This window comes from Botryllus schlosseri, chromosome 15 (genome assembly GCF_051294905.1).
Source record: "Botryllus schlosseri isolate E-star chromosome 15, Bs_hap1, whole genome shotgun sequence".
Taxonomy (NCBI): domain Eukaryota; kingdom Metazoa; phylum Chordata; class Ascidiacea; order Stolidobranchia; family Styelidae; genus Botryllus; species Botryllus schlosseri.
This window is the reverse complement of record NC_137250.1, coordinates 18,650,263-18,672,815: the sequence shown is the minus strand read 5'-3', so window position 1 is coordinate 18,672,815 and position 22,553 is coordinate 18,650,263. Positions and strand designations below refer to the sequence as shown.

The 22,553-nt window shown below is 40.3% G+C and overlaps 3 protein-coding genes and 2 long non-coding RNA genes across 14 annotated transcripts in view; 3 read left to right on the top strand and 2 right to left on the bottom strand.

Moving 5' to 3' along the window:
* The window catches only part of LOC145456779 (uncharacterized), a 329,933-nt gene that overhangs the window by 141,293 nt on the left and 166,087 nt on the right, over nucleotides 1-22,553 (bottom strand). The gene's annotated exons all lie outside the window — the stretch shown is intronic.
* The window catches only part of LOC145456745 (protein diaphanous homolog 2-like), a 233,324-nt gene that overhangs the window by 156,836 nt on the left and 53,935 nt on the right, over nucleotides 1-22,553 (top strand). The window lies entirely within an intron of this gene.
* LOC145456780 (uncharacterized) overlaps nucleotides 1-22,553 on the bottom strand; it is a 114,662-nt gene that overhangs the window by 43,064 nt on the left and 49,045 nt on the right. The window lies entirely within an intron of this gene.
* On the top strand, nucleotides 11-13,366 carry LOC145457755 (uncharacterized). 2 transcript variants are annotated; one of them, XM_080336033.1, is made up of 3 exons: nucleotides 11-152; nucleotides 8,192-10,449; nucleotides 10,967-13,366. In XM_080336033.1, the coding sequence occupies exons 2-3, from the start codon at nucleotides 8,209-8,211 to the stop codon at nucleotides 11,168-11,170; spliced, it is 2,445 nt and encodes an 814-aa protein (XP_080192159.1). In that variant the 5' UTR covers nucleotides 11-152; nucleotides 8,192-8,208; the 3' UTR covers nucleotides 11,171-13,366. The 2 variants fall into 2 exon arrangements, with proteins under 2 accessions (XP_080192159.1, XP_080192160.1); XM_080336034.1 differs by lacking the exon at nucleotides 11-152 and adding an exon at nucleotides 4,131-7,847.
* LOC145457757 (peroxisome proliferator-activated receptor delta-like) lies at nucleotides 928-8,191 on the top strand. Its single transcript, XM_080336036.1, has 2 exons — nucleotides 928-2,744; nucleotides 3,015-8,191. Exons 1-2 carry the CDS (start codon nucleotides 2,212-2,214, stop codon nucleotides 4,042-4,044), a joined length of 1,563 nt encoding a protein of 520 aa, XP_080192162.1. The 5' UTR covers nucleotides 928-2,211; the 3' UTR covers nucleotides 4,045-8,191.

Sequence of the window (22,553 nt, the reverse complement as noted above, 5' to 3'; positions counted from 1 at the left end):
ACTAATCTGGATGGGATTACATGCTTCCAATACAACCGAGAGGAACCTTTTTCACGTCGGTGCACTGTGCTATGGAACATACATGACACATAGATTTTTCTTTTTTCTGTTTGCTTCAGCTGAGACTAACTGGCTACTTCTAGCCCCCTCAGGTATTGGATTAGTCGGTTGTGTTATGTTCATCCTATATTCGAGATACGGTATTGTGTTTTCTTTATGAGGTTTACAATGATCGCACTCGTCTGACTTGAGGCCTGCTGGATATGCTTAATACGGAAGGAATTAATTTATCAGCCAAATTCCATTATTGCTACGTTTCTGCTACTTCTCGAAAAATTTCATTCTAGCGTAGGAATTCGTTTATTAGATCTGAAATCTATCTATTTATTTGATATTGTTATATACTTGAAATATAGCCTGTATTTTATTAGTGCCGGGTGGCATTAGATAGCTCTTATAGCCCAGAGTATGGATTCTAAAATAGTGGATCATCATCCAAATTTGGGTCTCCAGATATTGAAGATTGTTGCCTGTAAAAGGTAACCTCAAATTGTTATCATTATTATGAGTGGGCTGAATTTTGCCTCCACGGTCTGTGATGTGTATATCATTGATATATTACATTGAGCTAAATGATTTTTGTCCCACGACATAGCGAATGCTGCAACATTCAACGATAATAGAGGTGATGACAGTATATCGTGTGGACTAAATATGATACGTAATGTCATGTCCAAATGTTTGATTGCGGTCTAATTTGGGCAAATTGGACTGAAGTAGCCAAGTAGTTGTTGTCTATCTTTACTGCTTTAGTGAATTACATTTTAGACTGTATTCCCAATTCAACTTTTGCATTTTATCATGAATTAGTCAGAGAGTATCTTCTGCCTACTAGAACATTGCTTGGTAAAATTTATAATTTATTATTATTTTAATCAGTGGTCAAAACATGGAGACAGTATAGGCTGGTCATTAGGGCTGTTCAAAAATAACCTTTTTTCCTGAATCTTGCTGGATACGTGATTAAATCATTAGGTTGCCTCAAAAAACGACGCATGCCAAATTTCAATTCATTCCAACCAATATTCGCGGGTTTCGTACAGTTTAAAAATTTTGAATTCGCCCAAAAATGTTTTTTTTCAAATTTTCCTTCCAACCCCATGAAATTGATGATTCTGAGATTATCCTTGATCGGTGGATCATCTCAGAATTATCATCGAAAAACTTGAATCGTTTGCATCGTTTTTGAAGACAGCGCAACAATTTCATGAGGTTGGAAGGAAAATTTGAAAAAAATTTTTTTTTTCATTTTTGGGCAAAATCAAAATTTTCAAACTGTACGAATCCCGCGAATATTGGTTGGAATGAATTGAAATTTGGCATGCGTCGTTTTTTGAGGCAACCTAACGATTGAATCACGTAGCCAACAAGATTCAGGAAAAATGGTTATTTTTGAACAGCCCTACTGGTCATGGAACATAGTTATCTGTAGAGATCACACTCATTTAACCAGCAGTATTAGTTAGTAGTTTTGTGTTAGTAGCAGAATGCATCTTGCAAAGTTGGCAGTCACCATTTACTCATAAATTTTTCCCACTTGAAAGAGATTTGTCATGACCAGGCAACCAGAGCCTGCACTTGGGTAAAATCTGCTTCCTACTGGAGAAACGTCCATTATTACCTTATTCTCGGCAGAAATGCTGAGAAGTATTGCTTTCGAGTAATTCAGATGTTAATTCCAGATTAGCAATCCTGCAACTCTGGAAAAATTGGTTTCCGGTACCATGTATAACAGAGCAATGTTGGAAGAAAGGTGCTCATTATCACAATACCATGGATTTACTAAATCCTTCTGTTGTCTGAAAAAAGCCAACTGGCCACATGCATGAGAGTGGAAAAGTTACCAGGACGATGTTGAAAATCCCCTGGCACAATAAAATATCAAAATCTTCAACCACCCTTTAGGCTACTCCATGTAATAAAAGCCGAAATCAACTTCACCGAGTGTACCTGTGATAGCGTATTGCTGAACAGTAAATTAATGTCACCAAAAATTATGCCTCTCAACTATACCGGTAACCACATTAACAGAAGGATAGTGACGGCACTTTGTTGTTGTTTAATGTATGGTTGCATAGCCTTTTACAAAAAAAACAATTTGCGGCAGCTGATAAGTGAGACGAATGTTTTTTGCAGTTTTTTTTTATAAGAATGAGTGGTATGGCCTTAAAAAATACCTGTAACGTCATGTCACAATCCTCTGTCATCAACGTAACGACAACCGTCACATCGCCGGAGTCACAATCCTCTGTCATCAACGTAACGACAACCGTCACATCGCCGGAGCTAGCTCAGCCAACATCATCGTCACTGCACAATGAAAAGAGCAAGCCGAAATATGAATGGAAATCGTCAGAACTTGAAATTAAGTGTTCAATTTGTGGCGACCTTGCATCTGGATTTCATTATGGAGTGCACGCCTGCGAAGGCTGCAAAGGTTTCTTTCGCAGGACAGTTAGAATGAAATTGCAATACGAGGAGTGCACGAGTGATTGTCGTGTAACTATCAAAAGCCGAAACAAATGCCAGTATTGCCGATATAAAAAGTGCATCAAGCTCGGCATGTCCCACAATGCTATTCGTTTCGGTAGAATGTCTAAGGTTGAGAAGAAAAAAATCATAAGTAAAATCAACCAAGAGCTACCTCAACATCCCACCCCAGCGAGCGTTCAGATGGATGAGAGGTACAAAAAGCTAACTGATATTCTTTTAACTGCCTATAATAATCTAACCATGACAAATGCTAAGATGAAGACGTTATGGGATAGCAGAACACAACCGGACTCACAGCTGTCCATGATAGAATCTTTAGAAGACTTTTTGTCTATGCACCCTGATATTAAGTTGAAAGAAGAATGTGCTTCCACATCCTCTGCTTCTGGACTGAGTGGTTCTGCCTGTTCTCCTGCTAGGCAATACTTTCCCAAGGGTAAAATTTTTCAATCTCTTGACAGTTTCAATACTGATATTTCATGCGCTGCTAATTTCAAAGACATCATTCAGCTATTGGAGAAGGATAAGAATGCTGATTTTTTTTTGGAACCTGAAGAACAAAATGCTGACTCGAAGGAATATGTACGACAGCAGAAAGTCACTATCGAGAAAATAGCGTTTCTGCTGAGAAGTGTTCCAGAGATTGGAATCGGATTTCGACATGCCGGCATCACAGAGACGGACATAGAACTTCATGCAACAGAGCATGGCATGTCTTTACTTAAGTCTTTCATTTACATCATGCGCGATATGCACGTCCACTCACGCATAGAACTTGCATTAGGAAGAACCGATTCAGAGTTAATGTGTATTTTGAAAAAATCCAGAACAGAAAAGATTCATCCTGTCATTGTCACCAGCACCCAGAATCACGGCTATGCAGTAGAACTGATGAGATACTTCTATCAAGCGACACAAAAGCAAGTTGGATTCGCTGTTCAAGAGTTATCGCAATTCTCGAAATGCATCCCTGGTTTTGTGCAGTTAACCTTGGATGACCAAGTCATTTTGCTAAAATTTGCCTGCTTCGAGGTGATTCCATTCCTTTTGTCGTGCACTATTTTTTTCAATGGCACCATTATTCCAGGAATTAATGTCTATGTAACTTGTGATTTTTTGAAAAAATTAGACTATATTGGCGAATTTCTTCTATCCAAGATAAGATTCGCAAAAAGAATTACTAATATGGGTCTCACTGATGCAGAACTTGCTGCTGTCACATCTGTTGTGATATTATCCAGGGACCGACCCGGTTTGAAATGTCCGGAAAAAGTTGACGAACTTCAAACTAATGTTGTATTCGCACTCGAAGCTCTGATAAAATTCAACCATCCACAGGATCTGTTCTTATTTCCAAAGATATTATTAAAGTTAGCTGATGTACGACAGTTAACGGATTATCACGTTTCAATGTCACGCCGTATTCATTATGCAGGCTCAATGGAGCAACTATTTGATCCATTGGTATCAGAATTATTGAAGGGTCTATAATCGATTTATACCAATTTACATGTGTTTGTTGGTGAGATGAATAAAGCATACTGACTGACTGACTGACTGGGAAATCTGGGACATGTGCCCTGACAGGAATACAGTTGTTGTTTTGTCCATAGTGCGTGAATTCACATTTTTCAGAGCATGGCAATATCCCTTTTTAGTCACAATTTTTGTCAAGCTTGATTTTGTTTTTGTGGTAATTGCTTGGAAGGCTGTCTCGTCGGTGATACATGTGTCAGTTGTGTTATTCCGTTCCGACTGGTTAAGTGTACATTTATTTATGATATTACCTGTGACTAGACTATAGTGTGATTTGTGTTTCAAATTGGGAGGTGATTGATATACAACTGCAATTTCGTTATTTGGAAAAAGTAGGGAAGCGTCTTCTGCTTCACGGTACATGATTTTGCGGTGATCCACAATTAATTTTCCTAATTCTTGCATAATAAGGTGTTGATGTGTTTGCTTGTATATTGCACTGTGCAATTGTTGTTGTCATGGCTTTGTATCTGGCAAACCAGCCTGTTTGAAATTTTTGGTTCAATTTAATTTGATATTGAAATTGTCATCCTGACTAGTCTGACTTTATATGAACAAAAACTGTTTCGAATCTTTAAGGTAGGCTACAGGTAGAATCAATTTAATCCTAGAATTGGGCCACATACCACTGCCCTATTGCAGGTATTTTCCGATTAGCCTGTTGAAAACGGCTTCAAAGTACTCGTTAACGTATGGCTATCTATGACCTATCTGCATGATTACCAATTTTTTATGCTCAAGATTCTTACCGAGGACAGTGCAGCAACTAATAGTCGCTATGGGACACGCACGTTTTTTAAATTTTGGCATGCTATGATACATTCCATCACTGGGAGAGATGATTTCTTTCTGTGAAAGCTCAAAATTATTTAAATGAACCAGGTACATTAATGAAATATACACTGACTATTTCAAATTTTTTGCCACGCGATGGGTTCTAGTAAACTTTTAATGAATTTTCAAGACATGGAATCTTGATTCAATCTTAATCTTTCCGGAACAACTATTTAAACCAGTGGTTCTCGACCTTTTTGACCTTGCGGGCTGATATATCATGAAAGTAAATGCTGCGTGCCGGTGAACCGTCAATAATCAAAATTTACCCAAATTGCAATTACGATAAATGTTTGCAAGTACGAAGCAATTATTCGAAACTTCATTTAATGCTGCCTTTTGATAGCGGAAGTGTTATACGTGGTTCTATTAGTGCCGGGGTGTCCAACCTTTTCGAACCATTGCGCGGGCCTTTTTTAGTCTATCGATAGAAGTGAACCGGATTAGGTAACGGTGAAAACAATACTTCTAATAATACACATAAAAATCAATAACCATTATGACATCAAGACCCGGCGTGCATCCATGACGTAGCGGAGCGTAGCGAGAAAATTTTTCGAAGTTGATGAATAAATTCGGTCAATAATAGTCCTTGCATATATTGCGGGTCGCCTCTGTATACCTCCTGGCTCATTTGGCAAGGACAGGATTATTTGGCGCTTTCGGCTAATATGCAAAATATTGTACTTTATGGTCATATATATGACAATCTACGAAAAATGGGACTGGCCCCTGGCTACGCTAATGCGTCGGAACTGATATTTTATTCATCAAAATCTCAAATTTCGCGTTCAGGCTAATCAAATTTTTGTTCATTTTCTGATCTTATAACTAATTTCGAGAATTACCCCTCGGGCCACTCAAAACCTTCTCGGAGGCCACATGTGCAAAGCAAAGTGCTGTTATAAACCACAAACCTGAGTTCGAGTAATCGGATTCTTCTGAGAGATTGCTGTTTGCTAGCCTATATTCTCATGCTAAATGTAGCTGAATTTTTCTGCCAAGGTTCAAGTTGTATTTATAGCTTTCACATAGGCCTATAAGTGTTCCTGTGAACGATTTGTAGGGTACAGCAGTTTCGTACAGCACTTACATAATTGTGACATTCCGTCACTTCAATGCAGACAATGAATTCGAGATAATGACACCATGCAGAAAAAACGTTTCAAATTTTAAAATCAATTGAAAATTTTATGTTTTGTTTCACTAATTAAAGTAAAATTGTTCAACTTCTTGCACCTTGGTATTGAAATATAAAATTCGAATATATTTGGTCGACCGGCAGGAAACTTACCACAGACCGGTTGTTGAGAACCACTGATTTAAAATGTCAATTATTTGCCATTGTTCTATGTCAAAAGAATTAATTAACCTAACTATTTCGTGATAGTTTTGATATCATACTCCAACCTCTTCCGTCAGAATCTTTACCTAATGCATCTAGCTTTTGGATCAACCTCGTTGCGTTTACATGTAGGCTACTCTCTGTGATATTCATGACCACCGCTAAACACTGAATTCATAATGGACTGACCGCCAAAGCATGTCTTTATCTATAAACAATTGAAGATGTTCTTTAAAAAATAACCCCCTTATTGAAGAACTCTGTTCACGATTGTATTTGTATGTGAAAATGATGTTAGAAAATGACTATACAAACTACATCATCTTAGCTTTAGCTGAAAATATTTGTTTCACAGCTCTTTCCCCTGTGGAACCTTGGCTGGACGTATCATAGCAATAGAACGGAAACACGAATTGCATGGCTTTGCATGTTCAATGGGGGTCAATGTGGTCATAGTTAAATCATTTATGTGAGTTACAGAGCGGTTTTAGGTCGCGTAACAGTATGAAATTGTTCTGCATGCTCTGGCAATATTTTGTTTCGCAGTTGTATAAATAGCACCAGGGTTGTAACCAAGTCACGAGGCTCCGAGTCACAAGTCAATCTCACTTTCATGGTTTTGACTCGAGTCCAAGTCAGCGAGCAGAGGGTCGAGTCCGAGTCACGGTATTATGACTCGAGTCCAAGTCATTGTATTGACTGCTCAGTTTCCAGATAAATTCTTGTTAAACCCACTTTTTACAACTCTGTTTAGTGATGCCGGATGGTTCGCATTTATAATATGCTAATTTTCCTGGCTTTTAGCAGTTTCTGGTCGCTTTTTCAAGTACCAGTACCAATAGATGAAATCCCGATAGTGTGGTTCTTTACTATTCTTCGAAATTACAATGAAATGTCGGTCTTGCCATATGAATATCGAATCATATGACTTGGTTCGAGTCATGCGCAATGACTCGAGTCAAGCGCAATGATTCGAGTCAATACACAGATTGTCTTGAGTCGAGTCATTTCCGTATTTCGAGAAAATGACTCGAGTCAGATCGAGTCATCAGAAAATCGTGACTCGAGTCGAGTCATTACAACCCTGAATAGCACCATACTGCGTTTGTACTTGACAAGTTGTGATGCATTTTACTGGAATACTCAAATCACAATCAAGTCAGTTGGTAATTCGAATTTGCTCAATCCACATTCTCCACCATAATTCAGTTCACCAAATTTTTATCAATCTTCCGAATGATCTATGCCCGGTAGCAGCATGTCTGCCAATGGCATGTGCAATTCAACTATGCACATGGATTTTCAGCTGTACAGTACATGTATGCCTGTAGGTACAGAATTCAACTATGCATGCGATTTTCCGCTGCCCATGTATGCAACTGGATGCAGAAATTGACTAATATCTATGGTTATTTGCGCAACGTTCGATCCTTGATATTTGAATTGAAATGTAGCAGGTGATGATATCTGTAACACTGTGATGCGTTTTACCTAGAGGTGGGTGTATAAAATTTGTCTTCTCTACGTATCATGAACTACTGAACTGGACAATCTTCAAAATTATCAAATGAGAAATGAGGTAATGTGTTTGCATAGGGGGCTCAGTTATATTGTTAAAATAATTAGAAACGTCATACACATGTGTGTCGGTCATGACACTCCGTAGTTTAATCATCAAATTTTTGTCTCCAGCTGTTCTCGCAACTAACATATACCTCAGTTTAAAATATTTGCTTGCATCAAGGTGCTAATGCAGTCGGAAATACGTTTGCGAAGCTTGAAATTTTATTATGCCCATCTCTAGTTTCTTATTGTGGTTCAGTGATTCTGTTGCTATTTATGATTGATGAGCACCTTTTAACTCTGTTCTGGAGCACCTCATATTTTGAATCCGCTGATGAAGTCTATTTTTCTTGCTTACAGTTATACCTGATTAAGACATGGAAAGAACTAATATGTTGGACACCTATTTCGACAAAGCCGATTACCTTATGCAAGAAGCTGAGCAAATCGCTTTGCCAGAACCGAAACGCCCCGTCCCAAGCACAAAATGGAAGTCGTTGCGCAAGCTTCTGCGGCAAGCGTACTCAAAATCTCTACGAGATTGTCGTTTCGATGTTCCTTTGAAGTGTAGCAGTAACGTTATGCAAGACACACTGTCTACTTATGACAACGCACGGCTGTTGATTAACTTGTTCCCTATAAATGATGGCTACTCCGTCTCATACATCAAGAGCGATGGCACATCATCTGAAACCATGCAGATGCCATACGAGGAGAATGAACTTTTAGAATACATCGACAACGAACAGTTACCTCCGATTATAACAAACTCTTTACACAGAAGTCACCCCGAAGCTTTTATATGTGGCTGTGTAATATGCGAAATACGAGATTATAGAATATCGAGCGACGAATACTCGTACGAAGTGCACCGTGCGTTATTGCGGCCTACTCAGCAAACTCTAAATAACGACGTGAATTTGATTGCCGAAGAGACCGCTCAATCTTTTAAATGGGGCTCTGACGACAAACTTGTGCTCGAAAGCTTGATGACTCTGGCTACTGCCGATCCGTTGTGTCTCGATATCTCTCCGTCGGTCGCGATCGCAAAAAATAAGATGCACCAGAGGAAGGGTAGATTCAGCACAAGGCCGATGAAGAAATTGATTCGTAAAAGAGGCGCTCTAATGCAAAAAAGGTCACAGAGCTTGGCCTTGCGGAGAGCGCCCCATTCGCTCAAGCTTTACGATTTTCTGAAAGAACGACGTAGATTGAATAAGCAACACTCTCAATCGCTTTCGCCGGACGTAAAGCTGCCCATTGGCATTGTCGACGTGTGGCGTAAACAGCCTCTCGCTCTGTCCAGGCCCGTTGAAATAGACTGCGGTAAAATTTTGACGGTGCCATCCCCAGATAGTATCACAAGTACGGAGATCATAGAAGTGCAATCGATCGTTCTTGAATCTGAAAGCGGCAATCGGGATGTCACGTCGCGCATTACTATCGGCCAACGGCCTAGTGACATGCAGTACTTTGGTATGTTGCAGTCGAACAAATATTTCAAACTCAGCAAGCCAGACGCACACGACACCAATCAAATTTTCACACTCGGCACCGAACGCAAAGCGAATTTGTATATCTTACAGTACCACGAACTGTTCACCGAAGACGGCAGAAGGCCCGTCAAAGTCACCATACGCCATGTTAATAAGCCTCCCGTCGTTTATCATGTCCCCAATCACCAACAGCCCTGGCAGCTTTCGCAGGAGAAGTCTGTTTACGCTGTCGGGTCGGTTACAGGAATACCTCTCAATAAGTGGAAACGCATGACACCTCACCCACAATCCGAATTGAAATTGAAACTACAGCAGCAAAACGCTTCGCAGAACCAAAAGGCGCAACAAAAACGAGTGCAGACCAACGCGGCGCCCATGCTCCACAATGCGACTTTACAGAACACGCAAAACGTATTCAACGCAAGCGCGGTTAGGCAGAGGGTCGTTAGAACAAAGTCGATTCCGATCTCCGAACACAGCGTACAAGTTCTTGCGTCGCCGCAGGGGCAGCCGCATACTGGGTTCGCGCAGTATGTTCAATCACGGTCCCAATCATTAGTTACGGCGTCTTCGGTGCCTGAGACCACACGAGTTGTGGTTGCCAAATCTAATAGCAACGGATTGAATCCCCAAACTGTCACAATAAACTCAGCAGCATTGGCGAATGCCATCGGTCAGATAGGTGGTACCGTTAATGTACAAGTTCCGATGATGACGGTGAATGCGCAGCGTAGCGTGTCACAAGCTCGCCAGACTCAAAGTCAGTCGACACCTGCTGTCATTCGTATGCCTATTGGAATGGCGGGCAATTCGTCATCGTCAGGTCAAATAGCCACCCTGAATTTAATTGGGGGAAGCAACATTCTCACGACTGGATCCGGCAATATCTCCATTCCGGCAAGTCAGTTGCCGCCAAACATTGCAATGCAACTTGCCAACTTGGCAAATGGGGTAAACCAACAGCAGGTATCACTGATACCGCAATCAAGTGCAGCTCCACAAACCCCAGTGCAACCCCAGCAGATATCATTCGTGAACCAGACGGGAAATAATGCTCCCTTCACCATCATTGCGAATGATAATTGGCAAGCACGGGACAGTAGCAATCTTACAGCTCAGCAGGTATGTAGTTGTACAGTGAAGTTATTGCAGTTGAAAGTTCTGGATTTGCAAAAATATTATTGAAGGTGGATAATCCCAGAATTATAAATGAAAAACTCAGATAACTGCGCTTCCATGGGTTGGAATTGAGTCAAATTTGTTTTGAATCGTTTTTGAAGAAAACTCAACAATTTCATGGGGTTGCCAGAAAATTTTGAAAAATTTTCTTTTTAAATTTTCATAATAAATTATAAATTTTGATTGGCTCTGTGTCAGCTTTTACTTGTTAGAATTGGACCAAATTTGGTGTGCATCGTTTTTAAGGATAACCTGACAATTTAATCAGTTAATGGCTGGAATCCGAAAAAAAAGTTATATTTGAACAGCCCTAGTGTACAATGTACATGTTTAAAGTACCCATTCGTGCCCGCCCCTGTATTCGTTAGTGGCTATCGAAGTCTTCACATGATTTAATAATATTCATGGTCATCGTCACTACGTTTCATAAGCATTACTCATGCTGAACCTTTTGTTCCAGCACACATTCACCATCGCCCCGAAGTCACAGACTGCACCTTCAACACGAACAACCCAGGCACAGCCATCTCAACCGGTGCAGCTCCTTCAGCAACTGACAATTCCCGCGCACTTGCTAAATCAGATTCAAGGCAGCAGTCTGCACGAGCGGATTCAAATCATTTCGTCGCCAGCTGCCGCAAAGAATCAAAAAAAGAGGGGCTGATTTTCTTGGAACCTCCAATTTTGGAATGAGAACCACGTGAACGGTTTAGCGACTGACTGGAGCATAGCAGGCATCAATCTGTCGGTGGAAATTTTCTGCTCGACTCGCGTCTGTTATGAAATCAGCGTCGTGCTTTTTTGTAATTTACACCCTGAGCATTGGCATGTTGTCATTTCGGCACCTCATCTTTGACCTGATTTGGAAATCTGCACTGTGATATTGGATATTCCTATTTATTTAATGTTTTGAAAATATTGTGGCACCAGTGTAGCAGGCAGTCGATTTCATACTTAGTATTCAGCGATTTTATCAGGCCTGTCACGGATTAGACATATCATGTGCATTGGGTTTTGGCAGCCCGATTATTGAATGGCATCACATAAACTAGACTAGATATAGACGTTTTTAGTAACTAAGTTCTACTACAAAGTACTTGGGTTGGTTTTGTCTACCTTGACAAATCACTCATGTCGTTGTACTTGAGACTACTTCCACTCATACTCCAACAGTTTTTGAAGCCAAATTTCTTTACACTTATTGGATTTTTACATGTGTAAGTAATATGCCTACCGCAATTTTCCATGTGTAATGCGCGAAATTTAATTGATTTGTTGTCCTTAAATCTGGGGTGCGCGTTATGCATGAGTACAACAATTTATCAGTGTTGCGTGCGTCCAATTAGCGAGATTCGTCTGCGCTTAACGGCACGGGATCTCCTGCTGAGTTTGTTTGCCTTTTGTACCCGAGCAAAATTAGGTCATTGATTCGCTGGCCTGAACAGTCGCATCTGCAACTGGCCTGAACAATATCATATACAATAGGCCTGGTACGCACGATATAATCGTTGCGCTGAACAATCGCATCTGTAATAGGCCTGTTGTATAAGATATCGTCGCCGGCCGGAGCCATCGTGTCACGGGCCCAGGCCTCGCATGCTTTGGCTCCTATCTGTCTATCGTTTAGAGATGCCGTTCAAGTATATAATGATTAGTTATTCTTATGTCATGATGGTTAAGAGTGTCATCGCAAAACGTATGACATTGATTCGCCGCGAACAGACTTCAACATTAGGGTGGAGTGAAAAAAAGAAAAATTTGAATATTAAAAAGTGCCTTTGATATTTGGTCCCAAATCTCGAATGAATTACTTCTATCATAATTTCAGGTTCCTGCACCCTCTAGTGGCTGTGCAATTTCACCGAACGAGCCGAAAATAGCTAATTTTGCCATATCTTGATACCCGATTATGCTAGAAAGCTAGTTTTGGGCTCATAGGCCGCTGGCTGTATGAATAGGTCGCTGTATTATACTCTGTCATGTGTGTGAATTGAACTGATATTGTCTAGTATAAGTAAAGAATCGGAATTTCATCATGTTCGACTTATAGCAGATTGTGGTTTATCATACGTACAAGTAATTGACATAATGTTAACAAGAAAAAGGTCCAAGTCCATTGTTGCTTGCAAGAAGTTGCACAGTGGAGAAACTTTTCAAAGTGTTGATGGTTTTCCTTCTGGAATACTCCCAATTAAAAGACAAGTGATTGAGGGTAGGCCCAACTTTGATCACTTTAGTTATGACCAAACAACTGTTTTCAACTGTCTCTTAGCTTGGAGTATTCCAGAACGAAAACCGTCAGCACTTTGTGAAAAGTTTATCCACTGCTCAACTTATTGCAAGCACTGACAGACTTGGATCTTTTTCCTGTTAACATTATGTCAAATACTTGTATGATAAACCACAATCTGCTACAATTCGAACATGATGAAATTCTGAATCCTTACATATTCTAGACCAGTGGCTCCCAACGTGGGCGATTTGGCGGCCTAGGGGGGCGAAAATGACGAAGGGGGCAAAAATTGACACAGGGGGTGATGACGCGTGAAAACGGCTATATTGGAGTCAATTCGGAGACATGACCTTTTTTTTAATCAACCCACGGAAATTTGGTTGCAAAAGTGTAAAATTCGACAAAGATCCGAAAAGTTGACCTTTTTTTTTTAGTCAACCTGCCGATGACGACAGATATTGTATACCGTTTTCGGTTAACAAAATCTGGGAGGCGATGACCGGCGTTGAGCTTGAATAGGGGGCGATAAGTCGAAAAAGGTTAAACCACTGGTTTAAATCTTGACGCAGTATTGTATTTATTTTCCGTAAGTGAAATCAAGTGTGAATAAACACTTTTACCATCTACTGTATTGTATTTTGAGTTAACGTGCTAATAGCGCAAAGCATTGTTACAGTACCCAAACAGGGCTGTAACCAAGCCACAAGTCAATCTCACTTTTATGGTTTTGACTCGGGTCAAGTCGCGTCATTTTCAATTCACGACCTAGTCAAGTCCCAGTCCAAGTCAGTGAGTACTGAGTAGAGGGCCGAGTCATGGTGTTGCGACTTGAGTCCGAGCCCAAGTCCTCGTGTCCACTGTTCCGTTTTGAGTTCAATCTGGTTCAACCCACTTTTTTCAACTGTGCTCGAGTGATATAGAAAGGTTCGCATTCATAATACCGGTATCGTTATTTTCCTCAGTCCTAGCAGTTTCTGGCGCTATTTTCGTGTACCATGACTGATAGACGAAATACCAGTTATGTGGTGGCTTTACTATTCTTCGCAGTTACAATGAAATGTACGTTTTAGCAGTCCTAGTCTCGAGTCATATGACTTGGTTCAAGTCGAGTCATTTGACGCATTTGAAAATATGACTCGAGTCAGTCGAGTCACCAAAAAAATCGTGACTCGAGTCGAGTCATTACAATCTTGGCATTTAATATAACTTCCCCATTCAAGTAGCCATGTATCTTTAGTATTGGGTATTGGCCCATTACCGCGCCACGACCCACCAAGACATACAATCAAGTTTTAGGCCATATAACATGCGACTCCAAGAAGTGTGCCAGAACGATCGGCAGCGAGAAAACCTTGGCCGAAAGGGTCTATGCCTTTATGCTGACCAAAGACTTCGTTATATATACAAAATACATATAGGTTTAATTGTCCATATGCGCCCAAATGATTGGCGCCGAATGTTCCTGTCTTTGCAATCTGAACCTCACAGTCACAAGACAAATACCATCCCGCTGGGAAAAATTTTATGTCTGAAGAAATACCAATTTGAAATCGTGTGCGTCTCTTAGTTTAGAAGCCTACGTTTGGGCGATTCTATATTTTTTGATATAGCAGACTGGAAGTCACGAAATAACATCATGTGACGAAGTCATATCAACGGGTCCGCCCGCCCGAAGATGTTTAATTATTATTTACGGGCCCTCACGTTTTCAAGACACTTCACTCAGCTCTACCGGCAAATCTAATTACGTGAGTAGAGAGGACAACAAAGTGATAGCATAATATATATGCAATTCCCGATCATACTGACCGATTCAGTCATGAATTCCAGAAATTTCGCGCGCTTAGGCGACAAAAACTGATTCACTAAACACGCATATCATAAATTGCAGTAAACAGGGTATCGCCGGTGGAGGGTCTGGGGATCAATCCCCCTTTGGTGAAGTGCTGTTACGGCCCTTGTAATAGCAACGTATCTTTGTTTCTTAGACGGCTCAGTGCTTACTGCTTACATTGCGCAGTGCTCACCTTTACCAACATGATTTAAATCGAACGAATATAGTTTATGCGTTTATGTAGATGGGTAGTGTATTGTGTACCACATCAATTTGTTCCACTTCTCGATACTTCGTATTTGATCCTCTATATTGGCTGGTTATACAACACTGTTGCACAGAGGTGAACAATCTACGGCCCGCAACACCGTCCTGTGCGGCCCGCGAGAGTCAAATGAGACTTATTAAAATATTGATAAAATGCGTACTTAAAATCGAAATAATGCAGGGACTTGATTAAACTTTTTGTTAGTATATTTATAGATTACTAAGGTAAACCGGTTTACCTTAGTTATCTATAGTATATTTCACCATGGCAGTGGTTATCAAACTAGGGGGAGGCACCCCCCTTGGTGGCGTGAAAGCATCTGAAGGGGGTGCGAAGCTGAGCTCAATTTAAAAAAAAGAGGACAAATCCCCCTAAAGGAGGACGTAGGTAACCCTACTGTAAACAATGAACTTACATTAATGCAATTCGCTTCATGCGAACCATTGACTCTCAAGTACTCTACAGATATTTTGACTGTGACCACTGAGCTATATAAACACTGGAGTGCGCTACTCGCGATATTTACGTTGTCACTAGAAACAGTTGCATTGTGGGGGATAGGCTGGACGATTTAGTGCAGGAGCTTATGGAAAAACGTCCAGTTCTAAAATATATTTGATTCGTATTGGGTTTGTAGTATTTTATACGAATGGAGCTTTGAATGAATAATCATCGTAACATTCAGGATTTGTTTCAGACCAATATCTCGTGTTTATATCTGTGTTATCTGTGTATTTCGACATGTCGAAGATATAAGTGGTTTCGACTGTTCGTGGTAAAATAAGGTTGTCTATGTGTCATCTTATGTATTTTTTGTGGTTATATTCCTGATGTAGATTGCTTTACTCGCCGATCAAGATAGCGTAATGGTTAAGCGTCCGGCTTCTTGATCGGTAGGTCGTGGGTTCGATTCCCGGCCGGGTCAGACCAAAGACCTGATTAGTAACACTGGTATCCATAGCTTCCCTGCTTGGCGCTCATGCATTACTGGGATAGCATGGAGGGGTGGTGCATGACTTAGAAAGTCGTAAAGGCTATATCTGCACTTCCTTATCCAGCGGCATATGCACATCATGCACTCATGGTACGCATATGCGCAGATCGTGTGTATGTATATCATGAGTCGGTGTATATGCCGCAAAAACATCAAGGACAAAAATAAACTACGTCCTTTCCTTTCGTTGTATCCAGCATATTTTACGTGTACAGAAATAACCAAGCTGTCAAAAGATGTATAATACCAGTTCAGTTATCTTTCAGATATATGTATCTATAGGAAGTAAAAGCATCTACGATTGTCAGCTTGAAGTTATATTATCGGAGCGTGCCTCGGAATTACCTATCCTGGATTCAAAATCTTCATACTTCAATGGAGCTGATGTGAATGCTATAACTGCCAGCTGTGAATATTGCTGATGGAGAAAATTCAGCATCATGGGACATATCAAAAGGCACTGCTGAAATCAACTGAATGCCATTGTGGTTATTCTACGTATTTATTGGTTCAGCGTATTCAAATAAATCCAAAAAAGATAAAGTAAAGATATGTCTGCTATGTGTGGCGATGGGGTAGTGATTTCTGTAGAAGTGACTGAATGAGTTCATTGAATGAGAGAAACAAGAAACGCATGGGTCCTTATTCAGATGTAGCTAGAATTGCCCAATTCACAGTGAAATTGGGGCTATGTTGGTTGTAACAGCAATCTGTGCACTTTGGGAGTTCATAGTAAATATTAATTTTATCGAATCAAAACGGCACAAGATACAATCTAAATGGCGTATATGTATTTTATCATAATTACACCGTATTTTATCATAATTACACCTATAGCTACCCATATACGTGTGTACATGAAGCTTGGCTCGTTTTGCACTTTCATGAAACCAGAAATTAGTTTAGATTCAAAACCAACTGGAGATGTGAACATTCCAACTCAGTTTTTCTGCCCACGATACTTGCCTACCCTACTAGATGAAGCACTCGAGCCTGGCTTTAGATCAACCATTTCTGTGGTCACAATAACGCGCTGTACTGTCTCCTACCAAAATGCTGAACTCTCGTTTTCAGAAACACCAGCTTCGGTTATGAGAAACGAATTTTTCTATTAAAACAACAACATAAAAAATAAAAACAGATAAATTAATTGTTATCGACTTAACGTCGCCTTCGGCGTAATTAACGGTGATCTGAAAGTCAAATGTGGGATAAGTTAGGGCTTAATATCTGCGAACGAGGTATAATAAACGAACCGATTCTGATCTTAGTTCCAATTTATTGGAATTTCTTCTCTTCTTACGCGGCACAGGCACAGTCACATTGAAGGCCACCCCACTACGGGTCCTACGACGACGACATCGTTTTGGGGCACTGTTCAAGATAAATGAACTAACATGTGAGAAATTGTTCACTTGAAAACACATTGATCGACATACCTTGATGTCACGACAACGTTTTTATACCAAAATGCGTATAAAATAGTAAAGAAAGTGTGTTAGCCGGTGTCTTCTACGGGTTTGAAGTATGTGTTGGCTAGACTTGCTCCCTTCTTTGTTTTCTTATTATCTGTACAGATACCAAAAACTGTGAGTACAGAATTACAATAATGAAAATTCAACGGCATGCGAAGAAAGTGGCCTCACCTCATTCAGTGGGTTAGCCGGTGTCTTCCGTGGGTTTAAAGTAAGAGTTAGGTATGTAAATATTCTCTCTGGCGACGCAGGGTTGGCTTTACAGCTTAACGATGGTCGATTCCAGAACCTTTGAATGGAAAAGAAAACAGCCACGAGCAAGTATGGAATAAAGCGATAGTTACATCTGTGTACCAGAGCACATATCATATAAATTATATATTGACAGTTAACCGCTAAAGGTATTGGACACTGAATGCAGCCTAATGATAAAAGGATGACAGATGTAACAAAATTGTTATCCACCTTCTTAACGACAACATCGGAAAGCGGTAACGAATTGTCATTTTCTTTTTCAACGGAAGGGTGAAGGTAATTCAACAATTGAATCACCTTGAGCCTCATTATTGAACATATGGCAAAGGTGTCAATCGCCGTAACAGAACCAGCTTAATGAAATAACATTAATGCCCAATCTGTGCTAGTAGAGAATATATTTTAATGGAAGCCTATAAAATACGCATGATCGAAAAAACACCTAAATACGTTCTATAGCCTAGATAGAACCAACTCTTGGAATTTTTTCAAACATAAAGATTTGAGCTTTCCACATAATTTATATTTATGCAAACCAGAAATCCAAGGAATCCTGTTTTCCTGCGAGATTCAACAATAGGCTTCATCATCATCATTGGTTTATTAGCAATTTTATCAGTTCAATACACCACAAAAAATGCGATACAATGAATAGACAGGAAGATGTCGAAGCGACTTGGATTTGTCAATGGAATCGGACACCCACCTTGGCCTAGGCGTAGTAAAGAGGAGGCATGCACACTGAATGAAAGTAAAGAATACAGTATAGAAAAAGAAAGCGACAAGAAATAGGGCGGCATGTCATGGGAAGCGAGATCGATAGGTCAGTCGTGGTCCGGTAATCTTGAGGATGGACTGTATTTTCCCGAGGGGTCCTGTAATTTGGCAATATAATCCATCATTTCATACATGAATGGACGCCACAAGTGCTGGTTTGATTCCTTTAAAGGAGATTTATACCCTTTTGCAAACGGGTTTCTCGAATTGAGTATGTCGAAAAGGCGATCAAAACTACGCAAAAACTTGACGGTAGCAGCACTACCCCGAAAGCATCTCATTTTGAGGTTTTTATCACAATATTCGATTGCATCAGCAACACTGCTGCTGATTGTTTGAGCAGCCAAATTGACTTTCATCTTTTGCTGCTGCCATTCCACATGACACTTCTTCAGCTTATTGCCAAGTCTCAGGCCTTCTGATGCCTGGAGTTTTTGCAGTAAAATGATGAAATTCCAAGAAATTTGGTGCCCACTACCATCTTGCAAAGTACCCCATTCTGCTAGGCAGTTTCTGATTAGTTTGAGCATGTGACAAGGATCTAGAATTACTTGGATTTGATGATCGGGTAAATACGGATTAGTAAAACTAGACACAATGTTCCTGGAGGATATATTTGCCCCTAATGCAGAAAGCATTGCGAAGTGACATGAAGGTCCGTCACATGTCAATGAAGCAACAGTTGCACCCGCTTCATTAAGCTTGTTTATGCAAATTCTGACCAAATTTGCTCGTTCCGATCCTGTTAAACCATTAATGAAAAAGTATCCAAGCGGGATTTTCCAGGATGAATTGATACTAACAGCCATAAAAACTAATGCATCTTTAGCAAGAGGCAAAGAATCATCATCCTCACAGTCAGTACCCATGTCTACATATCCTCGGTATCGTTTTCCATCCCAAAAAACCTGTTTGCGGATCGACATTTCATCCATCATTATGGAGCATATTACAGGATTTGCTGATGCCTCTACTTTTCCTCTGATAGCAGAAAAGGCAATACTAGTAAAGCCAGGCTCAGCGGGAAGTTTTCCATACCAGCGTCTTATCACACTTGGATGGGGAAGAGCCAGTTGAAAATTCTGACGCACAAAATTGTATGCCTTAGTGGAATAATACTGAAGCGTCATTGCAAATGATTGCAATTCCTTAGAGTATTTGACTCCTCTTCCACCAGCTTGTAGCTTCATACGTTGCAAGAGCTCACTTGGTAGACCACTGAATTTTTGTGACATTACCTCTACACACGAATCGCTTATCAAATTGTTCTTCTTAAGAGATGCAATGACCTCATCCAGAGTTTTCACTTTTTTTTGCAGACGGTATGTTCTCATTCTGGCTGCAACCAACCTCTTTTTAATTTCTGCCACCCTACGGCGTTGCTGTTGAACGACTTTTCGAGGAGACGTGTGCGCACAGTAGCTGTGGTCGTGAAGAACTACTTCAGGTTCAGCGGTTTGTGCTTCATAATGCCGTTTCTTATCTGGAACTGCAGAAGGTCTCACTCGTCGGTTGTTCGAAGCCTGAAATTTGTGAATTTCATGTTAACTAGGGCTAAAATAAAGGTATAGTAATTGGAGCTCAAACTTCATAAATATATAGTCACTGTCTAGTGTCTACCGTACCTTTGGCCTCATATATTTTGGAAAATTCAGAAATCTTGTCGGCACCGCATTCGTCCTTAAACGAATTCTCCCGCCAACACGGTAAATATCACTTTCTGAAAAATGATCAGAGCAGATGACCGACGATCTTGCTGGCTCCCAGTCTTTTCTTCTAATACATTCTATCCATCTTTCTTTCAGGGAATCATTGGTAGGAAAGCTGCGTTGTAGAGAACATTGTATCAGTTCACAAGTAATTCTATGATACAAAGCACACCAAATTGACCATTCTTTGTTATGAACATTGATAAAAGTAGCAGGAACATATGTGAAATTATCTTGTTTGATTTAGATATATCTGTTACTTTCTACCCCAGTCTACCCCAGAAGGATAAACTATTAGGTAACCTTTTAAATCTAAAGCCAAAGGTAAACCTAAAAAAACATCTTACGAGACAAATCGAACGTCTCGCACGCACAAAGCTATAAGGAACTCGACCACGGAATTAGCAATTTGAACTTTAGTGTGAGCATCTGGCACCAGAAATATAGAATTATTACTCGACTATGCTGGACAAAACCGTGTGGCCCTCAATTATACCTTTCCTTCTAGTCCTACCTCCAACCTTCACGACAATTTTAAGCAAGGATTGAGTACTAAGCAAGTTATTGGCTGAACTGCCCATACAGAATACAAACAGTGACCTGGCTGGTCATGGTATACTGATGAACTGATATGGTGCTGAGACTGCTGATATAGTCTGCTCTGATCATACCAACATCCATATACTTGTGACAAAATGTTCTGGTATAATGACACTTTAACATGGCCTATTCATTAATGCTGTGGCTTATCTGGACATTGATTGACTGTGATGGTCAGGAGATATTAAAAATAGAAACTGATTCTTCAAAGATAGTCTTGCTGCCCTGCATATTCTGCCATTCACTCACCGGTGAAATGTTCTTGGATGCCGACGCTTTACCAAAGACTCTTCATCGCTACTACCATCGCTATTACTTCTCATATATGACTCCGTGGATCTCTTTTTCTGCCTTTTACTGCACCCATAGGCGCAACAAACACTACCACCAAAACGAGATGTCTTCGACATGTCGAAATACACAGATAACACAGATATAAACACGAGATATTGGTCTGAAACAAATCCTGAATGTTACGATGATTATTCATTCAAAGCTCCATTCGTATAAAATACTACAAACCCAATACGAATCAAATATATTTTAAATCTGGACGTTTTTCCATAAGCGCCTGTACTAAGTCGTCCAGCCTATCCCCCACAATGCAACTGTAACATGGTGACAACGCAAATTTGCTTAGCCGGAGATGGCAGTAGTTCGGGGCTTGACTGTGACCCGTACTCGGATCAAAGTCACTCAACTATGACAAGTCGTCCGAACGTATTTTCATGGAGCGAGAAATGTTGCACAACTTGATGTTATGTAGTATGGCACTGCAGTCATCCTGGCGGAATCTCAGCGGAATCTTTGCACACACGTGAAGCACTGCGAACGATCAATTGAAACACTGATGAATACAAATTGTGAAGATTAACCCTGTGCGTGAAAACAGTCAAGTTACATGGACTTTCGACTTCGAGGCTGGGATTTTGGAATGAGTCTACCTCTGAATATCTGAACCTTATGACCAAAGGTGATACAATATCGTGATTTGGCACATTATTTTCACAAATATATTGAGCAATATACGTTCAACCAGTATATTCGACGAATACTAATATAGCTATCTGATTGATTGATTCTATTTCAGTGTTGGGCGCTTGCAGATATCACAACAAATCCATCAAGATCACGGGATTGCATAACTCTTAACCATCAAATATTTTTAGAGCTTACCGAATCCAGGTTTAATCACAATTCGAAACGAAAGTCTGCGCGTATAGACACTTATTTGATGCCGAGACGCGTCCATAGGAATATACTCAACTTTCAACCGCTTATTTAAAAGTCTTGCGCGACTTCAGATACAATAATTAGGCCATCACAGAGTCGGTATGGGATGGTTCTACCAAATGAAATGAATTTCAGAGTCTACTGAGTCCAGGTTTACTCACAATTCGAGGCGAAAGCCTGCGCGGGTATGGACACTTTTTTGATGCCGACACGAGTCTAGAGGAATATACTCAACTTTCAACCGCCTACTTAAAAGTCTTGCGCGACTTCAGATACAACAATTCAGCCATCACGGAATCGGTATTGGATAGTTCTTCAAAATAAGATGAATTTCAGAGTCTACTGCGTCCATGTTTAATCACAATTCGAAACGAAAGTATGCGCGTATAGACATTTATTTGATGCCGAGGCGCGTCTACAGGAATATACTCAACTTTCAACCGCCTATTTAAAAGTCTTGCGCGACTTCAGATACAATAATTAGGCCATCACAGAGTCGGCATGGGATGGTTCTACCAAATGAAATGAATTTCAGAGTCTACTGAGTCCAGGTTTACTCACAATTCGAGGCGAAAGCCTGCGCGGGTATGGACACTTTTTTGATGCCGACACGAGTCTAGAGGAATATACTCAACTTTCAACTGCCTACTTGAAAGTCTTGCGCGACTT

Excerpts from the sequence above, each read along its gene's own strand:
- LOC145457755 (XM_080336033.1), top strand. The coding sequence starts at position 8,209 with ATGGAAAGAACTAATATGTTGGACACCTATTTCGACAAAGCCGATTAC. Across the intron at positions 10,450-10,966 it reads GCAATCTTACAGCTCAGCAG|CACACATTCACCATCGCCCC; the intron begins GTATGTAGTTGT and ends CTTTTGTTCCAG.
- LOC145457757 (XM_080336036.1), top strand. The coding sequence starts at position 2,212 with ATGAGTGGTATGGCCTTAAAAAATACCTGTAACGTCATGTCACAATCC. Across the intron at positions 2,745-3,014 it reads AGCGTTCAGATGGATGAGAG|TTTCAATACTGATATTTCAT; the intron begins GTACAAAAAGCT and ends ATCTCTTGACAG.